Source organism: Schistocerca americana, chromosome 3 (genome assembly GCF_021461395.2).
Source record: "Schistocerca americana isolate TAMUIC-IGC-003095 chromosome 3, iqSchAmer2.1, whole genome shotgun sequence".
NCBI classification, from domain to species: Eukaryota; Metazoa; Arthropoda; class Insecta; order Orthoptera; family Acrididae; genus Schistocerca; species Schistocerca americana.
Window position 1 is genome coordinate 347,684,805 of NC_060121.1, and position 22,166 is coordinate 347,706,970.

The 22,166-nt window shown below is 41.4% G+C and overlaps 1 protein-coding gene across 3 annotated transcripts in view; it reads right to left on the bottom strand.

The window, feature by feature from the left end:
* Positions 1-382: 382 nt before the first annotated feature.
* LOC124606620 (sialin-like) overlaps positions 383-22,166 on the bottom strand; it is a 103,462-nt gene continuing 81,678 nt past the window's right edge. For all 3 annotated transcript variants that reach the window (XM_047138607.1, XM_047138606.1, XM_047138608.1), the window contains exons 9-11: positions 17,512-17,632; positions 8,867-9,018; positions 383-747 (exon numbers count right to left, since the gene is read on the bottom strand). In XM_047138607.1, the coding sequence (XP_046994563.1) occupies positions 8,897-9,018; positions 17,512-17,632 (243 nt within the window). In that variant the 3' untranslated portion in view covers positions 383-747; positions 8,867-8,896. The remainder of the gene's footprint in view (positions 748-8,866; positions 9,019-17,511; positions 17,633-22,166) is intronic.

Below are 22,166 nucleotides of genomic sequence, written 5' to 3' on the forward strand. Positions count from 1 at the left end.
AATTTCAAAAAGAAGGTTGCCACGTGCCCATATTTTAATCACTTTATGTGAAATCGATTAAATAGTTGACATTTTTGATATTGATAAAGTCGTATGTGCAGAGATTCCAGATATTCGAACATATAGTAAATTATACGAATATGCTGCGAAACTTAGGATGCATGGACCTTGTGGTGCACTTAACCAAAATTCTGTGTACGAGAGATGGTAAACGCACAACAATCAGTTAGTGGATATCCAGTATTGCCAGCTTCTTGTTAAGTTTAAGTCGCCTCTTTGCAATGGAAAAATCTATATTACTACTACTCTTAGTGAAGAATGACTGCAGCGAAGAATAGCGACATATTTTAATAAGGCAGAAACTAAAAAATTGAGACAGCAATTCTTTTGATGATGTAGAAGTCATGTATTTCAGAATGAACTTAGATTTAAATTTGTGAATACAATGAATGAACTCGTGTTCTTCGTGATGCTCAGATCATAATTCTGCAGACAACTAATGAAGAAAGTTGTTTGCAGAATCTTTCCATCCACGCTGTTCGTTCCTTGTTGAGGACGAGAATAGTTGTTATGGCTCGCCTTGATACTAATTGCAGCTGTCCTGGCCAAGGTGATTGCATGGTGCTCAGAAAGGGACCCTCGGTATACCGGCTGTTGTACGCATTTTCTTTCCATTATTGACGACCACAGAGTTCGTGTTGTCTGCAACAACGACGATGTAGCATAGCTGCGTCGACCACATTGGTGCTGCAACAAAGAAAATTGCCAGATGAGCGTATGTGCGGTTTAGATATTCAGTGGAGAAACATACGCCTTGTTAGGGCCGTCGAAGCCCTTAAAAACAACTTGACAGTGGTCGAAAAGTTAAAAATTGTAAGGCGTATTTGCCTGTGAGACGTCGATGCCTAGACTGATTATACATTTGGGAAGTTTTCCTTGTTTTCACCGTTTGTGTGCAATAGCTTTCTTGAAATAACTAGCCTGGCCGTAGTCCTACCCTGAAACTAAGGGAACACCTTTGGGAAAGGCTGGAATGTCGTTTTGGCTCCATTGCCCAACATCACTATCTTCTCTGGTTTCGCATTCTGAAGAAGAATGGGCTACCTTTCCTCCACAGACACACTGTTCAGTTCAAGCTGTCATAAAGACGAAAGGTGAACACAACCCATATTAATCTCCACTAAAAGGTGCCATTGTACTTTTGATCAGTTAAAGCATCATTCATTAGCAGCACAAGAAATGGGAGAAACGATAGCTATACCACTCAGGTCACTTGTGGAGTATAGACATAGGTGTAGAACGACGCCATGTTAGCGCGGTTTAAGCCTACCTCATACGACGAGTGAAAAACTAAGCGGTAGATCAGACCAGTGGTTCTCAACTTTTTCATCTCAACGCTCCCTTTCTTCCTTGGAGAGATGACCGGCGCACTCAAAGTTTATCATTTACACAGGTCATATTGTGTTGAAAGTGCTGCTGTAAGCATTGGTGAAAACATGGGATGGTCCTTACACTTAACAACTTTATATAAAGTAGCTAAATATTCTAATGTTAAAAAAATGTTTTGACTAATCACTGACATTTTTCAAAATTAATTTTTAAAAGAAAATCGTATATTTCATGTGATGAACATACTTTTCTAATATTCATTGTAAAAATCATTAAAGAGGTATTATAATCAGCTGAATAATTAGAAGGTAAGTCACAGATACCATAACAAATGCCACATGGGTAGTCCGTGCCGAGCCGGTTAGAGGAATCCCTAGTCAGAACAATGAGTTTGAGATCATTCACTTCGAGACCGCTACTGACTTTCATACAGAATGTTTGCTCACGTAACAGCTTATGGATGATGGAATATTAATCCTTACAAATTTGTTTCTAAAACTGTTTTCGTATTTATGTGTCTTTCCTTGATCTGACCTCATTCATAAACTAACGGGAAATCTAAATATCGGCTTAGTCTATGATATTGGATACGTATTATTGTACCAGTATTTAGGAAATTAAATTCACGTACCATTTTGTCTGTTAGAAACTAAAGTAAACGCTGAACACACGGCTCCTCACCCTCTCCTCCCCCCATCCCCCCCCCCCCCCCCCAACTCGATTCCCACTCACTGCGTCCTTTTAGTTCAAACGCCACGATGAGAACCACTAGACTGGTACACACTGAAATACGTGAAGTTTAAACTGGTCGTTAGTCATGTGGTGTCATCTGTGACAAGATTCAGGAACCGCGGCAAGAGCGGTGGTGACGAAACGTAGAGATACAAAACATGCACCGTCAGTTATTAATACCGAAGCTAAGGTACAAATGGGTGCAGCTGTTTGCGAGTAACGTGGCTGAACTTGTCTTTGGTACAGATTAGCAGAAGTAGAAATCCCACTAGATCAGTTTGCAGCACGAAAGACAAGATTAGGCAGGTCCTGTTTAACACCCACAGCTATAAGAGGCGCCAGATGTGCCACAACTAGAAGATTTCTCTACAAGACGTGTCACAATTAGCAGCGGCCAATTGGATGCCGTGCTGAGAGGGGCACTAGGGGTGTTCAACTGCCAAATGTCTCGTATTACAATTATTACCGAAAACTGACACGGGTGGAAGTGTACAAGGAAAAAGAGGGGCGCCAAATGAAAAGTCATTCGTGTAGAAAAATGTTGTCAAACTGGTCTGGGAATAGGTATTTAGGGAACGGCATACACTATGCCATCAAAAGTATCCGGACACCTGGCTGAAACTGACTTACAAGCTCGTGGCATCGGTAATGCTGGAATTCAGTATGGTGTTGGCCCACCCTTAGCCTTGATGACAGCTTCCACTCTCACAGGCATACGTTCAATCAGGTACCGGAAGGTGTCTTAGGGAATGGCAGCCCATTCTTAACGGAGTGCTGCTGCTGCACTGAGGAGAGGTATCGATGCCGGTCGATAAGGCCTGGCACGAAGTCGGCGTTCCAAAACATGCCAAAAGTGTTTATATGATTCAGAGCAGAACTCTGTGCAGGCCAGCCCATTACAGGGATGTTGTTGTCGTGTAACCGCCACAGACCGTGCATTATAAACAGGTGCTCGATCATGTTGAAAGATGCAATCGCCATCCCCGAATTGCTCTTCAATAGTGGGAAGCAAGAATGTGCTTAAAACATCAGTGTAGGTCTGTGTTGTGATAATGTCAAGCAAAACAACAAGGGGTGCAAGCGCCCTCCATTAAAAACACGACCACACTATAACACCACCGCCTCCGAGTTTTACTGTTGGCACTACACACGCTGGCAGATGACGTTCACCGGGCAGTCGCCATACCCAAAACCTGCTATCGCATAGCCACATAGTGTACCGTGATTCGTCACTCCATACATCATTTTTCCACTTTTCAATCGTCCAATGTTTTCGCTCCTTACACCAAGCGAGGCGTAGTTTGGCATTTACCGGTGTGATGTGTGACTTATGAGCAGCCGCTCGACCACGAAATCCATTTTCTCACCTTCCGCCTAACTTTCGTAGTACATGCAGTGTATCCTGATGCAGTAGTGTGTTTACATTTTGCGGCGTGCACTGCAGCTGTAGCGTTTATAAAGTTAAGTACTGACAAACTTATTTGCGCACTGTTATATAGTTATTAAATTTAATAGTTTTCAGCGGTCTTTCTTGCCGTTTGTGGCGAAATAAGGATTTAATAAACTTTTGAAAACGTTCGCTCGCTGTGTTTTTTAGAGTTTTCTGTGCGTTGAAGTCGTTTAATAAATTTCGTGCTTTAGTATTCAACTGACGTTTATTATTGTTTCTAGTGAATTACTTCAGTAAAACTTTCATTCAGTGTTTTAACTTCGTTTAGTGTTCCAGTGGCAGGTTAAATTTTTTGGTTTTAGCTAATAATTTTGTGAAGTTTTGTATTGGTATTGGTATTAGCTGTGGTGTAGTAGTATTAATGCAAGTAGTTGCTTTCTTAGTACGTAGAGAATTTCGAGACCATTATTGTTAGTTCTACAAATAGTTCTATTGGTGTAGCTGAACTTCGGTAACGTATAGTTTTCTCATTAACTGTAAAATTTTACCAAGAGTGTGAAGTGGGGGCTCTGTAGCAGATTTGTGAGTAGCAGGTTAGGGTGTGGGATTTGTTCAAAGTATATTCATTGGGGGAAATGCAGTGGGGAAGCCAGTGGTCATTTTAGTGAGTTCCTCTCCTGGGAATGCAGAATCTGTAGTAGAAACAAGTCGATAGCGGATGAGGAGCGTAAGATCTGTGCCCTTCAGGTGCAGTTACAACGCGCAAAGGTGGAACTACATAGGTTGAGGAGCGTGAAGGGTGGTGGGGAACGGGAACTGGCAGTTGGCAAGAAGGCAGCTAGGAAGAGGTGGTATTCAGACAGTTTTACTTTGCGTATATGCAATAGATTTGACCAGCTGTCAGAGTTCAGTGGAGAGGAGTCTCGTGTAGCTGTAGATGTAGGGAACATGCAGCAGTCCTCAACAATTAGGAGGCCTAGGTTAGTTGCACAATCTAACAGAAAAAAGAAGGTTCTGCTGCTAGGTAGTTCTCAAGGTAGAGGTGTGGTCCAGCAGTTGCAGGAAGTGTTGGGGAGTGAGTACCATGTCACCAGCATTGTGAAGCCTAGGGCAGGGTTGGCTCGAGTGACTGACAGCATAGGGGAGTTATGTAGGAATTTCACGACCAGGTAGTGATAGTGGGTGTAGCAGGGAACAGTCTTGATAGGCGCGGGGAATATGATGTAGGTAGTGACCTGGTGAAGATAGCTACTCAAACTGGTGGCGCTAATGTGCATTTCGTGCAACTGTTCCTGCGTCATGATTGGCCTCACTCTAATGCGGCTGTCAGGCATGTTAGAATGGGGCTGGGCAGAGGGCAGAGGCACGGGTCACATCTCAGTGGTGCCAGTTGGGTCTATCAGTAGATCAGGTTTCACTAGGCATGGCGTGCACCTCGGTAGGTTTGGGAAGGGGAGGCTGGCTAAGCTTATAGGTGACAGTGTAGTGGGTGGTGGTGGTGGTGGTGGTGGGGTCACTCATGCAAAAATTCCTGTAGTGGTTAGTGTTGGAGCTGCACCCTTTTTAGACTGATGTCAGTTGATAGGTGTACCTGCTTAAACGAAGTCCCTCTAACTAAGGGCTCACCTTTCGAGGATGTAATGTTTCCAAGTAGAGAAGGAATTAGCATATTTCATCAAAATATAAGAGGTATTAGTGATAAAGTTAGTGAACTGCTTATAGATGTTGACTCTGAAATTATTGGTATATCAGAGCACTACTTAAATAATTTGACAATTCAGAGGCTTCCTTTACCAGGATACAGATTAGCTGGCTGTTTCTCAAGGAGTTCCTTGTGGGGTGGGGGAGTGGCTATGCACATAAAAAACAGTATTCCATTTGAGTCCATAGACGTGTTGTGAATGGGCAGTAGAATTTAGTCTAGCCAAACTTCTAATTGTTGTTGTTTATAGGTCCTCTAACTCCAACTTAAGAGCATTTCTACTCAAGCTAGAGAGGGTTCTTGATTCACTTTGTAGGAAGTGCCAGAAATTAGTTTTGTGTGGTGACTTCAATATTAATTTTCTATATGATGGTGTGAGAAGAAGTATGTTGGTAGATCTCCTAAATTCATATGCTCTGAGGCAGACTGTGTTTTTTACAACTAGGGTGCAGGGGAACAGTAGCACAGTCATAGACAATATTTTTACTCATTCTTCATTACTAGATGGGCATTCTGTTAGTAAGAGTGTTAATGGCCTTTCAGACCATGATACAAAAATTTTAACACTAAAAGGCTTTTGTACTCAAACCAGTGTTTCATTTAATTACAAACTATGTAGGAAAGTTAATCCAACAACAATAGAGAGTTTTTTAAACCTTGTCAAGGAACAAGAGTGGCAGGATGTTTATAGTGCCGATAACATAGATGATTAATACAATGCTTTCCTTAACACATTTCTCATGCTCTTTGACAGTTGCTTTCCATTAGAACGTTCTAAACGGGGTTCTAGCAGTAATAGGCAGCCCGGGTGGCTGACTAGTCGGATAAGTAAATCTTGTAGAACAAAGTGGGAATTATATCAAAATGTTAGAAGTAGTCACAATCAAGCTACAGTAGCCCATTACAAACAGTATCGTAAGGTGCTTAAAATGTTATTAGGAAGGCAAAGAGTATGTGGTGTGAAAATAGAATAACTAATTCACAGGTTAAAATGAAAACCATATGGTCAGTTTTGAAGGAAGTGTCTGGTCAGCAGCACAAGGTCGACGATATAAAGTCAGTTCGCAGTAAAAATATTTCTGTTACTGATAAATCAGATATATGTACAGTATTTAACAACCATTTACTGAGCATTGCTGGTGAATTAAATAAAAATTTAGTTTCTACAGGAAATTGTACAAATTTCTTGGCAAATGCCTTTCTGAGGTTTATGTCTGAAAAACTCCTCTGCGACACAGACAAGAGGGAGATTGGGGCAATAATTAAATCACTGAAGACTAAGGACTCTCATGGTTATGATGAAGTGTCTAGTAGAATATTAAAGTACTGTGCTGCACATGTTAGCCCTGTATTTAGCCATATTTGTAATTTTTCCTTTAGGAATGGTCAGTTCCCTGAACGATTAAAGCACTCAGTAGTAAAGCCGCTTTATAAAAAGGGAGAAAGGGATAATTTAGGTAATTTTAGACCTATTTCTATGCCATAAGTGTTTGCAAAAGTTATTGAAAAGGCTGTGTATGTAAGGATAATTGATCATTTTATATCACACGATTTGCTATCAAATGTACAGTTCGGCTTTATAAGTCGTTTAACAACTGAAAATACTATATCCCCTTTTCTCTGTGAGGTATTGGATGGGCTAAACCAAAGTTTTCAAACGCTTGGCATATTTTTTGATTTAACCAAGGCATTTGATTGCGTTGATTACGAAATATTTCTCCAGAAGTTGGACCATTACGGAATATGGGGAGTAGCTTACAATTGGTTCACCTTTTACTTCAGCAACAGGCAGAAACAGGTCATTATTCACAATGTCGATAACGGCTGTGATGTGGGGTTTGAGTGGGGTACAGTCAAGTGGGGGGGTGCCCCAGGGATCAGTGTCGGGGCCGCTCCTGTTCCTTATTTATACAAATGATATTCCCTCTAGTATTATGGGTAACTCTAAAATATATCTGTTTGCTGATGACACTATCTTGGTAGTAAAGGATGTTGTGTGAAACATTGGCTCAGTTTCAAATAGTGCAGTAAGTGACATAAGTTCATGGCTTGTAGAAAATAAACTAACGCTAAATCACAGTAAGACTTAGTTTTTACACTTTCTAACACACAGTTCAACAAAATCTGACGTTTTAATTTCACAGAATGGGCATATGATTAGTGAAACTGAATAGTTCAAATTTCTAGGTGTGCAGATAGATAGTAAGCTGTTGTGGAAAGCCCACGTTCAGGATCTTGTTCAGACACTTAATACTGTCATTTTTACTATTCGAACGGTATCAGAAGTGAGTGATAGTTGGACACGAAAATTAGTCTACTTTGCTTATTTTCATTCGCTTATGCCGTATCGTATTACATTTTGCGGTAACTCTTCCCATTCTAAAAGGATATTTTTGGCTCAGAAACGGTGGTTCGGGCAATAAGTGGTGTAAGTTCACGAACCTCTTGTCGACTCCTGTTCACGAGTCTGGGTGTCATTGGCCTCTCAATATATATATTTCTTACTGTCATTTCTTGTTAACAATATTAGCTTCTCCCCAAGAATAAGCAGCTTTCACTCGGTTAATACTAGTCAGAAATCAAACCTGCATTTGGATCGGACTTCCTTCACTCTTGTGCAAAAAGGTGTGCAGTATGCTGCTGCATCCATTGCCAATAAGCTACCACTCGAATTCAAAAATCTTAATAATAATCCACGCGCTTTCAAATCGATACTGAAGAGTTTCCTCATGGGTCCCTCCTTCTATTCTGTCGAGGAGTTCCTTGAAAAAGTAAGCTGTTTCTTATTGTATTGTTGATTGCGTTTACTTAAACTTATGGACTGACTTTTTTCGGGTTCATAAACATTTATTTTTATCTGTTGTTACTTTTATGTTGTAAGTTCATGTACTGACAAGTTTCATTTCACAGAATGGGCATATGATTAGTGAAACTGAATAGTTCAAATTTCTAGGTGTTCAGATAGATAGTAAGCTGTTGTGGAAAGCCCACGTTCAGGATCTTGTTCAGAGACTTAATACTGTCATGGGCACTGTGTGTTTCCGCTGCTGACAGGGGAATATAATGTGGTTAATGCCCTATTTCTCTCCTCGGCTATCACGTAATGGAGAGTCCACTTTCCCAAGATTTACTCTTCAATTTGGTCCTACGGAACTTGACGTGTAAATAAAATAAATAAAAAAGTTTGGAATTCCTGTGTGATGGTGTGGATAGATGTCTGCCTATTACACATTACGACCCTCTTCAAATGTCCGCGGTCTCTGTCAGTCAACAGAAGAGGTCGGTCTGTACGCTTTTGTGCTGTGCATGTCCCTTCACGTTTCCACTTCACTACTACATCGGGAACAATGGACCTAGGAATGTTTAGAAGTGTGGAAATCTCGCGTACAGACGTGTGACACAAGGGACACCCAATTACCTGACAACGATCGAAGTCCGTGAGTTCCGCGAAGCGCCCCATTCTGCTCTCTCACGATGTCTAATGATTACTGGTGTCGCTGATATGGAGTACCGGGCAATAGGTGGCAGCACAATGCACCTATTATCAAATAGTATGTTTCTGGGGGTGTCCGGATACTTTTGATCACATAGTATATACAAATGATGTGCTTAGGTTAAGAAGCTATAATTAGAATTAATGTGTATATACGTACCGTAGAGTTTCAGTGACCGGTTAACGCAGCCTAAGGTACGATGGCTTTCCAGTGACCTTTTTGCGTCGTTTGTCTGTCCGCTATTTGCGTTACACCTTCGTCAAATGCTGTGTTCTCGATGCCCTCATTGACGTTTGCTTTCTGTGCTCTTTCTGAAACGAAGAGAGATAAAAGAAAGTATAATGTATACGTTTTTTAAATTTCAGTACGTATCTATCGCTGACCCTGATAATGTATTTATAATAAAGTACAATTTGTGGAAGTGATGTACAGTGTGGTGTTGATATCATATGAACATTAACTTACAGAAAAATCATTAATAATGGTAACGTAGTGAGAATGGAAAAGTAGGAATTAATTGTATGACATTGATAAGTAAAATAACGTAGTTAATTAACCAAACATGGCATCAAACTATTAGTGTGGCAGAGTTACTTAAATTCGTGACCAATACGAAGTGATACAAGGTATAGTCCTGACGATTTTAAAGGCTTTATGCTGTTTCTGAGATTAAGAGACAAAGTGTCATTCGCAAATTGAAACATTTCCGTCATCTTTCCCATATAGTGTAGTAGTAGGACAAAGGCATCAGTGACCCGATACATTTGTATTGAGGCAAGAATATCTTTGGTTAAATTAGGGTGCTTAATGGTTTTGTGGATTCTAAGAGTGCGTGAGTGGTAATCACGCTTTCAAGAAGCTCATTAATGACACATAAGTCCGTGGTCAGCTACTTTCATGCGTTCAACAACTATTAAATGTTGTGGAAGCACTGTGCAACATTTTGCTTCCACAGATAAGGTATAAAAATTTGTGAAAACTGTATTGTCCACTTCTTATTCGACTTTGATTTGACAGTCACACAGCTTATTATTGATTAGAATATATATTCGTAAATTTTCATCCCACGACCACACGAATTTCCATGTATATAGTCCCAACCCAACCATACACACACAGTATCTCTCTCTTACACGGAGATCGCACCTCTCAATTTTGCACTCCACATTCATGTACAGGTCAACACAGTGCGTTTATATCGTTGTTTGACTGAGTCATGTACTGTAATATTTCCATACTGTCTGAAGCAAGAAAGTTCAATAGTAATTTGACGACCTGGACATCGGCCGTAGATAGAAGGGTTATTATGCTTTGAGGTCTCCTGTACCTCAAATCGGCAAATAACCACATAGGATGGGCACTGTGTGTTTCCGCTGCTGACAGGGGGGAATATAATGTGTTTAATGCCCTATTTCTCTCCTCGGCTATCACGTAATAGAGAGTCCACTGTCCCAATTTATTTGGTGTCAATTCAGATGAGGATCCAAGGCAAAGGACCATTTTAGAAGGTAGTTTATAATTTTCTATGTATGTTTCCAAAAATTTCAGCTAATTTTTTGATAATAAATTAGCATGAAACGGACAAGGAAATCCAGAAATTACAAGCTAAATTCAAAACAGGATACTTTTCAGCGCTGGCGTGAGAATCAGGTCACGAGGATTGGCTTGCGACCTCACTGCCTGCAGAGAACATTCCAATCAGGAAAATGCACAAATTCAGAGATTGACTGTACTTGTTCCCACCAACAAATTATCCGATTCATGAGTCTTCCTCCAGGAAATACTGCCTTTCCCGAATGTAGTCGGGAACGACCGAAAAAAAAAAAAACATTTCCTCCTTTTACCCTCTCGCATAGTCTCTAGCAAGCACGTAAGTGTGACTTGCAGAGTAGACCTGCAGATGTAGGCGTCGCTGGCCTGTGTTCACAACCATAGTGCTACGTGCCTGCATGTAACGGTGAGTGCACACTTTATTTTTTAATGGGTTCAGGCGATTGCACATATCACGTAAATTATGACTTGGAGATTGAGAGTTATTGTTATTATTGATCTTAAATCACTGAAAAGGCATAACATACTCGTCACATTACCGGATGACTGCTTTTCAATTAGGTTACTGTGTTTTTGAACGGTACTTTCTTAGAGGTTGTGCTAAAGCGATTCAGCTCTTTCGTGGGTTATGGGTCATAAATTGTCCCACTAACTCTGAGCATCGATTTGAGTCCTGGGACGTAATGTTATTCGACTTTCGGGTGGTGCTCCCATGTGAGGACGACTGTACTGGACCTGAGAAAAATTCGGGACAACTTTATACTAACAATAGAGAAGGCCGTGACTGATCATATTGACTGGCGCGTATACACACATCAAAAATAGTTTTGCATGATCCCGGTTCCCAGAACTCCTGAAGATAGACGTTAACTGCGTATATTGTACCACAGACACAGTCCCTTTGCTCTTCGGAGATGTCACTAAACCAGCCCAAAGATTTAAACAACCAAGCATGAGCAGCGCCTATAAGACGGAGGGGGTCCGACAGCCGATCAGTTCCAGTCATTCCACCATGAAGGAGGTACGCGGCTCGTGTTGTCTGTAGTTCAGCCATGCCTAGGCGGTCAATACCACGGTTCGATAGCGTCCGCACTGTTACTTTGTGCCAAGGACTGTCAGCAAGGGAAGTGGCCAGGCGTCTGAACCAAAGCGATGTTGTTCGGACATGGAGAAATTACAGAGAGACAGGAACTGCCTTACTCAGGCCGCCCAAGGGCTACTGTTGCAGTGGATGACCGCTACCTATAGATTACAGCTCGGAGGAACCCTAACAGCAACGCCACCATGTTGAATAGTCTTTTTCGTGTAGCCACAGGACGCCGTGTTACGACTGAAACTGTGTACAATAGGCTACATGATGCGCAGCTTCACTCCCGACGTCCATGGCGAGGTCCATTTTTGCAACCACGACACCATGCAGCGCGGTACAGATGTGCCCAACAACATGCCGAATAGACCGCTCAGGGTTGGCATCAAGCTCTCTTCACTGATAGGCTGTACGATACGTGAATGCCATCCTCTGACGGATAGTGCATCCATGTCGGCAGCATATTGGCGAGGCATTCGTCTGTGTGGACAATTCGCGCCCCCATCGTGCACGTCTTCTGAATGACATCCTTCTGAATAGCGACATCGCTCGACTAGAGTGGCTGCATGTTCTCCCGACACGAACCCTGTCTACCTGTCTTTCAGACTGCCTGGGATAGACTGAAAAGGGCTGTTTATGGACGACGTGACCCACCAACCACTAGGGATCTACGCCGAATCCCCATTGAGGAGTGGGACAATCAGGACCAACAGTGCCTTGATGAATTTCTGGACAGTATGCCACGATGAATATAGGCGTGCATCAATGCAAGATTACATGCTAATGGGTATTAGAGGCACCGGTGTGTACAGCAATCTGGACCACCAGTTCTGAAGGTCTCGCTGTATGGTGGTACAACATGAAATGTGTGGTTTTCGTTAGCAGAAAAAAGGGCGGAAATAATGTTTATCTCTATTTCAATTTTCTGTACAGGTTCCGGAACTCTCGGAACCGAGATGATGCAAAACTTTTTTGATGTGTTTACGTGTACGCTGGACCTAACTGTTTCGTGACATATGCCAATTTTTATTGTTTCACACTTTCCAAAAGATGTTTGAAGTAAGCAAGTCTTCGTCTTATTAACTTAAGGATCATTTTTACAGTTCCTTACTCCAGTCGATAAAAATGGAACCCTTATAATATCACTTTGTTGTCCGTCTACCTGTCTTTCAGACTGCCTGACTCTCTGTCCGACTGTTAACGACACACTCATTTCAGAAACGGGTGGAGGTAGGAAGATGAAATGTATCTCACATACTGAAGTCTACGGTCCCTTGACAATGTAAAAAATTTAAGTTTCTAAGTCAAAGCAATCAGAAGATACTACCATTTATGTCACATGCTTTGATACTCGCAAACGCATTCACCAAATCCTATATGGTCCTTCCAGTTGACCTAGAATCACAAAATTTGACAATAAGTAAGTTTCTACAGTGCAAGGAAAGAAAAAAAATCCGAAAATTGTTAATTTGTATATTTTCCAGACACTAAAAGACAATGAGATCCTGGATTATCTTTCCTCACTAGCAGACTTGAGAAGTCAGAAGTTGAAGCTGATAATCTAGAAAAGGACGATACTACAGCTTCAGAGAAATTTGGAAGATGTATGCCACGTATCAGGTCAACATTGTCAACGGCAGCTGGCAGATCACAAATTTTACAAATAACAAATAATATTGGCAGTAGACTTACAACTGTCTATCCTCAAATTTTCGTTGATGAGAATGCTGATGAAAAGGCTGAACATAGCTCTCAAGATGTTAGTGGCTTTGATAGTGATTGTGATAATGATAAATCATTCTTCGAAAACAGTATGATTCTGTCTAAGAAGCCAAAATCTAAAGTGGATTTCACTGTGTCAGATAATGAATTGTTTGAGAAACCTTTTTGCAAAAATATTATGGAGCACATACGTTTGCCAAAAAAATTATATACTGCTCCAAACAATATGTATACGTAAAACTGCATAATTCATAGTCATGCTCATAATAACTTGAATCATTCACTTACTGGTAACTGATAACTGCCGTAGTGCAGACCCAATGCTGAAAGTGAGTTCAGTTACAATCATCATGACACTATCAAGGTACAATAAAACGTACAGAACCTGCACTGCAATGGCAGTAGTGTTAATTTTCCTCCAAAAACTGATCCATATTGTAATAAAATGTGTAAAACTGGACCACTTATTGCGTCACTGAACAAGAACTGTTTGGCAGAATATGAGCAATCTTCTATACTGGCAACGGACGAATTACTGTACACACTCAAGGGGCACACATTTTAGATAGTATACGAAGCCCATAAAAAGGGTTACAAAACCTGGTGTCTTGCATATCCTAAAAGCAGTTTCTTTTCAAGCTTTGCAGTGTACACCGGTAAATCCAGCAACCCAATATAAGACTTCAAGAATTACCAGACGTGTAAGCGAACAGTGCTGGAGCTGTGTGAATCATTTGCTTTACACGGACAGAAGCATTGTATTCGATAACTCTTTTATTATAGAAGATGAAAGGATTGACAAACTGAATTCTTTACAGTTGAGGAAGTGTGAGAGGAGAGGATTGTCATAAATATTAGCATAGATAAAAGGTGATTACAAACGTCGAGAGTTTCTGTTTGCAGTACGGTGTGGTATAACTACTTTGAAGAGGTAGGACAAAAAAAAGCAGTCTGTGTGATGTCTACTTACAACGACCCAAAATATGTAAAATTTATTGAAATAAAAATTAAAGACGGCTGTAATATAAATCTATCTTGTCCTGAAGTAGTATGCCATTACAACAACACAGTGGGCGGAGCCGTGAAGTTCGCTATGCTACGGGAACGTTACATGATAAGCAGACGATCTGTAAAATTGTAGCATGGATTACTTTATTTGTTGTTGATTTGGATATTATCAACTGATACGTCCTGTATAAAATACCGGTAGAACGGCAAAAGAGAAAACAGCTGACCTTTCGTCTAGATTAACAACACAACTGATTCATATGTATTTGTCCGAAAAAAGAGCGGTTCGGTGCCCACTTTTCTAGTCTGCCAGCTGATGTCCAGCTAGTGAAAGCAGATAAACATGTCATGAAAGACAGTGACACTAGGGAGAAATGCAGGTACTGCATTATAAAATCTAAAGATAAGAGAACAAAAGTAATTTGTGATGCTCAGATGTACCACTTTGCGCCAGACTGTGCTTTTCTTTCATGGCATGTAATAAATTAGTACATGTATAGGTAATTTATCAATTACATTATTTCCTACCAAAGCCTGTTTGCGTCTAAAAAAGAAAATTACAAAATCCTCGAGTCAACTGAAAACTTTATTCACCGTGAAAGCTTGCATTCGCATGTAGCAGACATCTACGGGGAGGAGATCCACCGTATCTTCTAGATGCTGCAGAAACTTCGAATTAAGAAAGCAAATGTGCTTAACAGACTGGCTTTCGTACAGCATTGTCGGGACAACGACATTATGCCGCGGTTTGCTCACCTGCGGCACGCTACCCACACGACAAGGACTAACGGATTTTACAGTGTGCTAGTTTGGCCCTGGTATGGGAGCACATTCGCATCGCGAGACTTGAACTTGACAAAATTGGACGTACTCTACTCGCGTTCCACCAACGACTGTTATCCACTCTCGTCCTGTACGTGGGAGTGGGTGGATAGAAAAACCTTCGCATCCTGTGAACTCCGCAAGCGCAAAGCTATTTTGAAACAAAGTAACAAGTTGCCTTGACTTCCGGAAGTACACAGAAAATCAACACCAAGGACTCGAGGACCATCATCAGTTTGACTGGAAAGCAGCTTTACGAGGCGACAACATCCGGGCTGTCAAAAGGAATAAATTTGGCACAGGTTCCAAACACATTAAGCAAACGGGAGATCATCAGCAGCATCGAGCTAGCCATTCTGGGGCTGCTCTCTGATACCGCCGAAGAAGTGAGAAGAGAGACCTGCAGGGCCCTTTACAAGGCAAACATGCCGAAAACTAGCGTCTTCTCGGCATAACACAGAGCGATATGTGACCTTCGAGAAGACAGTTGACATGCTATTACAAGACCCAGCTTACAAGCCAGTAGGAAAGGATCCTATACCATCTATGACTAGGAAGTCCAGATCACTCCTAAACAACTCAGGAATGGACAAGGATACGGTCAAAAGGTTTTATCCTAGAGCACTGATACCACTACGGTTATATGGCCTTCCACAGATACGCAAAAAGGAAGTTCCACTACATCCAGTAGTGGAAACGATAAATTCACCATGCTGAATAGCTAAACATTTGGCCCAGTTACTTTATAGCAACTGGGCCAAGTGTTTAGCTATTCTCGTGGGTCACAGCACATATGTCAAGAGTTCAACTGAGTTTATGAAGTTGCTTCAGAGGATACATCTGGTCAAGGGTGATCTCGTGCTCAGTTTCGAAGTCACTTCTCTCTTCATATGGATACTGCTAGAGGACTGCTAGGCTTTTCTAGGGAGCCACTTTGACGAAGACACTGTGGAACTGTTGCGCGATACGCTCACTACCACCTACTTTTAGTGTGGTGGAAAGTTGCACCAGCAGTCAGACAGGTTTACTATGGGAACCCTCCACCCCCATCCCCACTCCTTGCGCCAGGCATCGCAAACCTATACCTGGAATACTTCGAGGAAATGGCTCTCAAAACCATGCGTCTGAAACCAAAGGCATTCTACCGATACGTGGACGACACATTCCTGGTGTGGCCACAAGGTGAAGAAAACCTGCAGGAAATTCTTGACCTCATTAATGGCATACACGACAATGCAAAGTTCAACATGGAGGCAGAAGAAAACGGATGGCTTCCTTTCCTCGATATCCTGATTCCTGATAAGGAAGAAAACTGATCGCACACTGCGACATTCTATCTATAGAAAAAAGACACAAGCAGAACTGTACGTAACCGACTATAGCTGCCACCATCCAGCGCAACGCAAATTCGCAAGAATGGCTACTCGGGTACATAGACAAGAGGAGCTCTCCAGCCGAAAAAGGAAAAAAAAAAGCCATCCGAAAGAAGACATAAAACGTATAGCGTTCCTTCCATATGCTGGGCCCCACACGACCAAAATCGCCAGGATATTTGAGAAGAACAACATTAAAACCATTTTCCGCTCTTCGGATAAAATAAAAAGTACGCCTGGCTCAATGAAAGGCAAATAGCACTATGGATACCTGGAGCCTACAGCATCAGTTGCGAATGTGACAAGCAGTATATTGGCCTGACGTCACGCCGTGCGCCGTCATGAGATAAGCGTTCGCTTCGGAAACTGGAACTTTGTGGTAAGGTCTTATGGGAGTAAACAGCAGAGGTCATCCGTCCCTAAGCCTATACACTACTTAATGTAACTTAAACTAGCTTACACTATGGACAACACACACGCCCATGTTCGAGGGAGGACTCAACCTCCGACGGGGGGAGCCGCACTGTTCGAGACATGACGCCTAGACAACGCGGCTACCCCGCCATTCGCTTCGTCCAAATGGACAAATCCGCAGTGGCATAGCACACTCTCAACAAGGTCATATGTTTGATGTTGAACAGACAGAGATGTTGCGCCGGGTGAACGTGTTCTGGGACTCGATCACCAAAGAGGCAGTGGAGACAGGGATCCATGATGATCATGTCAACCGGGATAGCAGTTTCCAGCTGGGCTCTGCATGAGATGTAGCGCTATCAAGAATACGCTGAGTGCGCTCTGATTTGAAAGCGGCTAATGGAACAGACAGGCGTCACCAGGACGCGACAGCATGACCCTCCAACACGTCGGAAATCCCCGCCCTCCCACCACCGCCAGCGATTCCCGATTCCCTCCCTCCTCCTCTTCTCACCCCCCCCCCCCCCCCCTTGTCCATGACGCCAGTTCCGGAGGCACGTGATTGACCAAGCAGTTGCAGACGATACAGAGGAGCCTTCAGTCCAACGTCTATAAAGATATGAACTGAACACGAACCCGACATTTCGCCTGTAGATGACGAGTAGGAAACCTGTCGAAACTTTGCCGTGATATGACGCTGATAACCCGAGAAGACTATCATCGAAATTTGTCGAGAAAGCCTGCGTTCCCATATAACCATTTCCAAGTTACAGTCTAGAACTTTAAGAGAATATTCCAGAACATTGTGTAATGAATGTACAACTCACCTGAGGCTGGCACGTTCCAGGGCTGCTCCTCGGTGGTAGTGAACACAGCGTAAACGACGTACGACACGGTAGCCACCGCAGCCGACAGGTAGAAGACGGTGTTCCAAGCCGCGCGCGTTGGCTGTAGGCAAATGTTTTTTGCGTTATATTTTAAGCGACTAGACACAAGGTCCAGAGATTTCAGTTAACTTCAGAATGGTTTTACTCCTTAGTTCCTTGTTGTTAGTTTAGTGATTATTTCATAGTCAGTGCAATAATTGGGTATCAATAATCAGTCTTGCTGTGGCCACGGCACTGTGCTTTTGTCTGTGTCGTATGTGTGTGTGAGTAGGAGTACTTCTGCTAGAAAAAGAGCTAAAGCTCGAAAGTTAATGTGAATGTTGTTGTCTGTTACGTGTTTCTTTACTTCACGCATTGACATGCTCTAGGTGAGTGTTGCATTTCCCTTATTTTACATGCTGAACTAATAATAAATCATTCTAGGCTGGTCACCCTTTCTTTTCTGTATGATGACATACTGCCACCTTTAATTGTTTTTTTCGTTGTAGCTGTGAACAAAAATAAATGCAGATTTATGTCTTACGTCACAGCATGGGCAAAACAGCAGAAGAAGGCTAAATAAAGCGAACGACCCTCCAGCGAGGGACGAACAGATAGCTGAAATTGTTTCACCACGTGCCACATGCTACTACTACTGCCGTAAACAAGCTTTCGTCAACATAACGATGGCTATTACGAAGAATTCACAATAGGAAAGATGCGAACAACTCAATCGTAATTGCAGGAAAATCATAAGTCAGGAATATTATGTAATTAACAGACTTTTCTTGGGTCCACACGCTAGTATGGGTCCACATGCTAGTATGATGCATTGACTCGAAAGATAGACTGCAAGGAGTGCAGAAACAACGAAAGTCAGCGTCTCGTGGTTTTTCTGTTCCAATCGACGTATGGCATTTTCTTGTATTAAAAAAAAGTCGATGAAGTTTCTAACATGTTGTTCAAATACAGCCAAAAAAACGTTTACGTACCTTTCTTTATTGTCCAAGGAGAAATGGCAACCACGCTGTCATTCGATTTTGTCTTGCTTATTGTGGGCTCTTTGACAAGGTGAGTTTTCATTTTCACACACTTTTGCACTTTACAAAAAACATTAGAAATATTTCAGTGTGTATATTTCATATATGAAGACAAAATCAACAATTCCCTGAATTTCAAGTGACGGAGTTCGAACCCCCAGATTCGGATTTTGATAACTGGCGAAAAGATTATTAAGACATTTAGCCGTGGAATCAATTGACAGTGCCGTTGCTGCCTAACAGAGAAACATATCCTCCCCTCCTCCTCCATATAAATAGATGGAGTTTCAGTACTATTCACAACACAAGGTACTTCCAAGTGTCAACCAGTTAATTCATGGTTTAGTGTATCACTTATTCACTCTCCAAAAATCACGCCAATTACAAAGTGTCTGGTGAATAAAAAAAGGTAGAAGAAGTTAAGAAAATAGTTGAATATGTGCTGCAGGATTTTATGAAACCTTTTTCAGTACTGACGTGGGCAATGATACTGCAGGTGATGATGTCTTATGAACTTATTACTCTCATTTAATCGTACTGTACCATTTGTTTTACTTTAGTAAATTTGCGATATGATGCTTTATACTAAAAGAAGATTATGTCAAGTGTTTTCATAAAAGTGTTGGGAAGTCATGTGTTTTGTAATATTTCCATGTTTATTTTTTACCTGGAAGATACAGATTGAATAATATTTTTAGTTTCATCTGTTTTTATGATGAAATATTTACCTTCCTACAGCATGTTACCTTTATCCAAGGATTGTTCGTTTAGTGCACTAACAACATAACTTGACTCGATTTTGTAGTGACTGAAATATTATCACATATCCTCTCCGTCGGTGGAGTTCATTTCCTCCGCTCCTTCCGCGTGCTCTACTTTTTTTTAACAGGCAGTGAACTGAATTCGTTTTCTCTGGTGACACCTACTTTACAGGATGTACCGTAGTTAATGTCGAAGATATACATGGGTGGAACTACAGAACAATACAAGCATAGATGTTACAGTAAACACGGGCCTGAAAGCGAGCCTTTCACGAGATAATAGCAAATGCGATGAAGCGTCACTGCCTTTAGTATGAATTTTATGGTAAGTAATACAAACGAATTTGAAATGTAAACTTTCTAATTAAGTTGCCATCTAATTAGGTTAAGGAAAGGCCACCTGCGTTTATAGCGTTGATAGAGCTAGAAAATTTTGACAGTGTCGACTAGAATACTCTCTTTGAAATTCTGAAGGCAGAAGGGGTAAAATACGGGGAGCGAAGGGCTGTTAACAGTTTATACAGAAACCAGGCAGACGGCATTTATAAGACTCGAGGGCCATGAAAGGTAAGCAGTGATTGAGAAGGGAGTGAGTCACGGTTGTAGCCTATCCCGATATTATTCAATCTGTACACTGAACAACAATAAAGGAACCCAAGAAAACTTTGGAGTAGGAAAAGAAATAAAAACTTTGAAGTTTTCCTATGACATTGTAAGTCTATCAGAGACAGCAAAGGAGTTGGAAGAGCAGTTGAACGTAATGGACATTGTCTTGAAAGGAGGATATAAGACGAAAATCAACAAAAGCAAAACAAGATTAATGGAATGTAATCGAATTAAATCAAGTGATGCTAAGTGAATTAGATTAGGAAACGAGACACTTAAAGCAGCAGATGAGTTCTGCTATTTGAGCAGCAAAATAATTAATGATGGCCGAACTAGAGACGATATAAAATATAGACTGACAATGACAAGAAAAGAATTTAAAGAAAAGACATCTGTTAACGTAGAATATAGATGCAAGTGTTAGGAAGTCTTTTCTGCAAGTGTTTGTCTGGTGTGTAGGCATGTATGGAATTGAAACATGGACGATAAACAGTTTAGACAAAAGGAGATTAGAAGCTTTCTAAATGTGGTGCTACAGAAAAATGTAGAACATTAGATGAGTAGGTCACATAACTAATCAGGAGGTACTGAATAGAACTGGAGAGACAAGAAATTTGTGGCATAACCTGACTACAAGAAGGGGTCGGTCGATAAGACACGTCCTGAGACAGCAAGGGATCAACGATTTAGTGTTGGAGGGTAGTGGGGAAGAGAGGTATAAAGGGTAGAGGGCACCATGAGATGAATACAGTAAGCAGAGTCAGGAGGATGTAGGTTGCAGTAGTTATTCAGAGATGAAGAGACTTGCACAGAATAGAATAGCAAGGAGAGCTGTATCAAACAAGCCTTCGGTCTGAAGAGCGCAAAAACAACAACTAATTAGTCTTGAATGTCAGCAACGGCCCATGGTAGGAGAATGTGATAGATGTATGATGGGGTATTGGCATATTTGGCTGTTAATGTAAGACGACACACAGCGCATCAGCTGATGTCAATACTCTGGATTTTACTGTCTGGGATCATCTCAAAAGTAAAGTGCGCAGCACCCCGTTGATAAGGTTGAAGAATTTCAGCGGCGAAATTTACAGTCTTTTCAACATATATGAAGTAATCTTGTTAGATATGTCATTGCTGAAATTTGAGCCCAATTAGACGGGTACTTAATCGAAAAATTTACATTTCGAATACGTTTGTACTAACTAGGACAATATTCTATACTGAAGTCAGTCGCAGCTACTACGCAAACATTCGCGATTATCTGACACCCCGCTCGTTTACACACGTATGCTAGGGCCTCTTTCTTCTATTATTGTTTTCCTCACGTTACATTTGGCTATTAATTGTGAAGGACCCAATATACAAGACGCATTAAGTTGACTTTTTTTTCCTACTCCACCCATCTTTTCATCTCAGAGTAGCAAGTGCAACCTACGTCCTCAATGATTTGCTGGATATACTCCAATCTTTGTCTTTCTCTATAGGTTTTACCCTCTACAGCTCCCTCTAAGTATCATGGAAGTTATTCACTGACGTCTTAATAGATGACCTACCATCCTGTCCCATTTTCTTGTCAAGGTTTTTCATATATTCCTTTCCTCGCCGGTTCTTTGGAGAACGTCCTCATTGCTTACCTTATCAGTCCACCTAATTTTCAACATTCTTCTGTAGCACCGAATCTCAAATCTTTGATTCTCGTGTTACCGGTTTTCCCACAGTCCACGATTCACTACCATACAATACTCCGCTCCAAACGTAATCTCAGAAATTACTTCCTCAAGTTAAGGCCTATGTTTGATACTTGCCAGTGCTTGTTTGCTTTACGTGTGGCCCTCTCTCCGTCCGTCATGGGTTATTGTGGTGCCTAGGCAGCAGAATTCCTTAACTTCATCTACTTCGTGATCACTGATCCTGATGATAAGTTTCTCGCTGTTGTCATTTCTGCTGCTTCTCATTACTTTCGCTTTTTTTCGATTTACACTCAGTCCTTATTCTGCACTCATTAGACTTTTCATTCCATTCAGCAGATCCTGTAATGTTATCAGCGAATCTTATCATTGATGTCGTGTCATGTTGAATTTTAATTCCATTCTTGAACCTTTCTTTTATTTCCGTCACTGCTTCTTCCATGTACAAACTGAACAGTAGGAGCGAAAGTGTACATGCCTATCTCACAAACTTTATTAATATGAGCACGGTGTTGTGGATAATC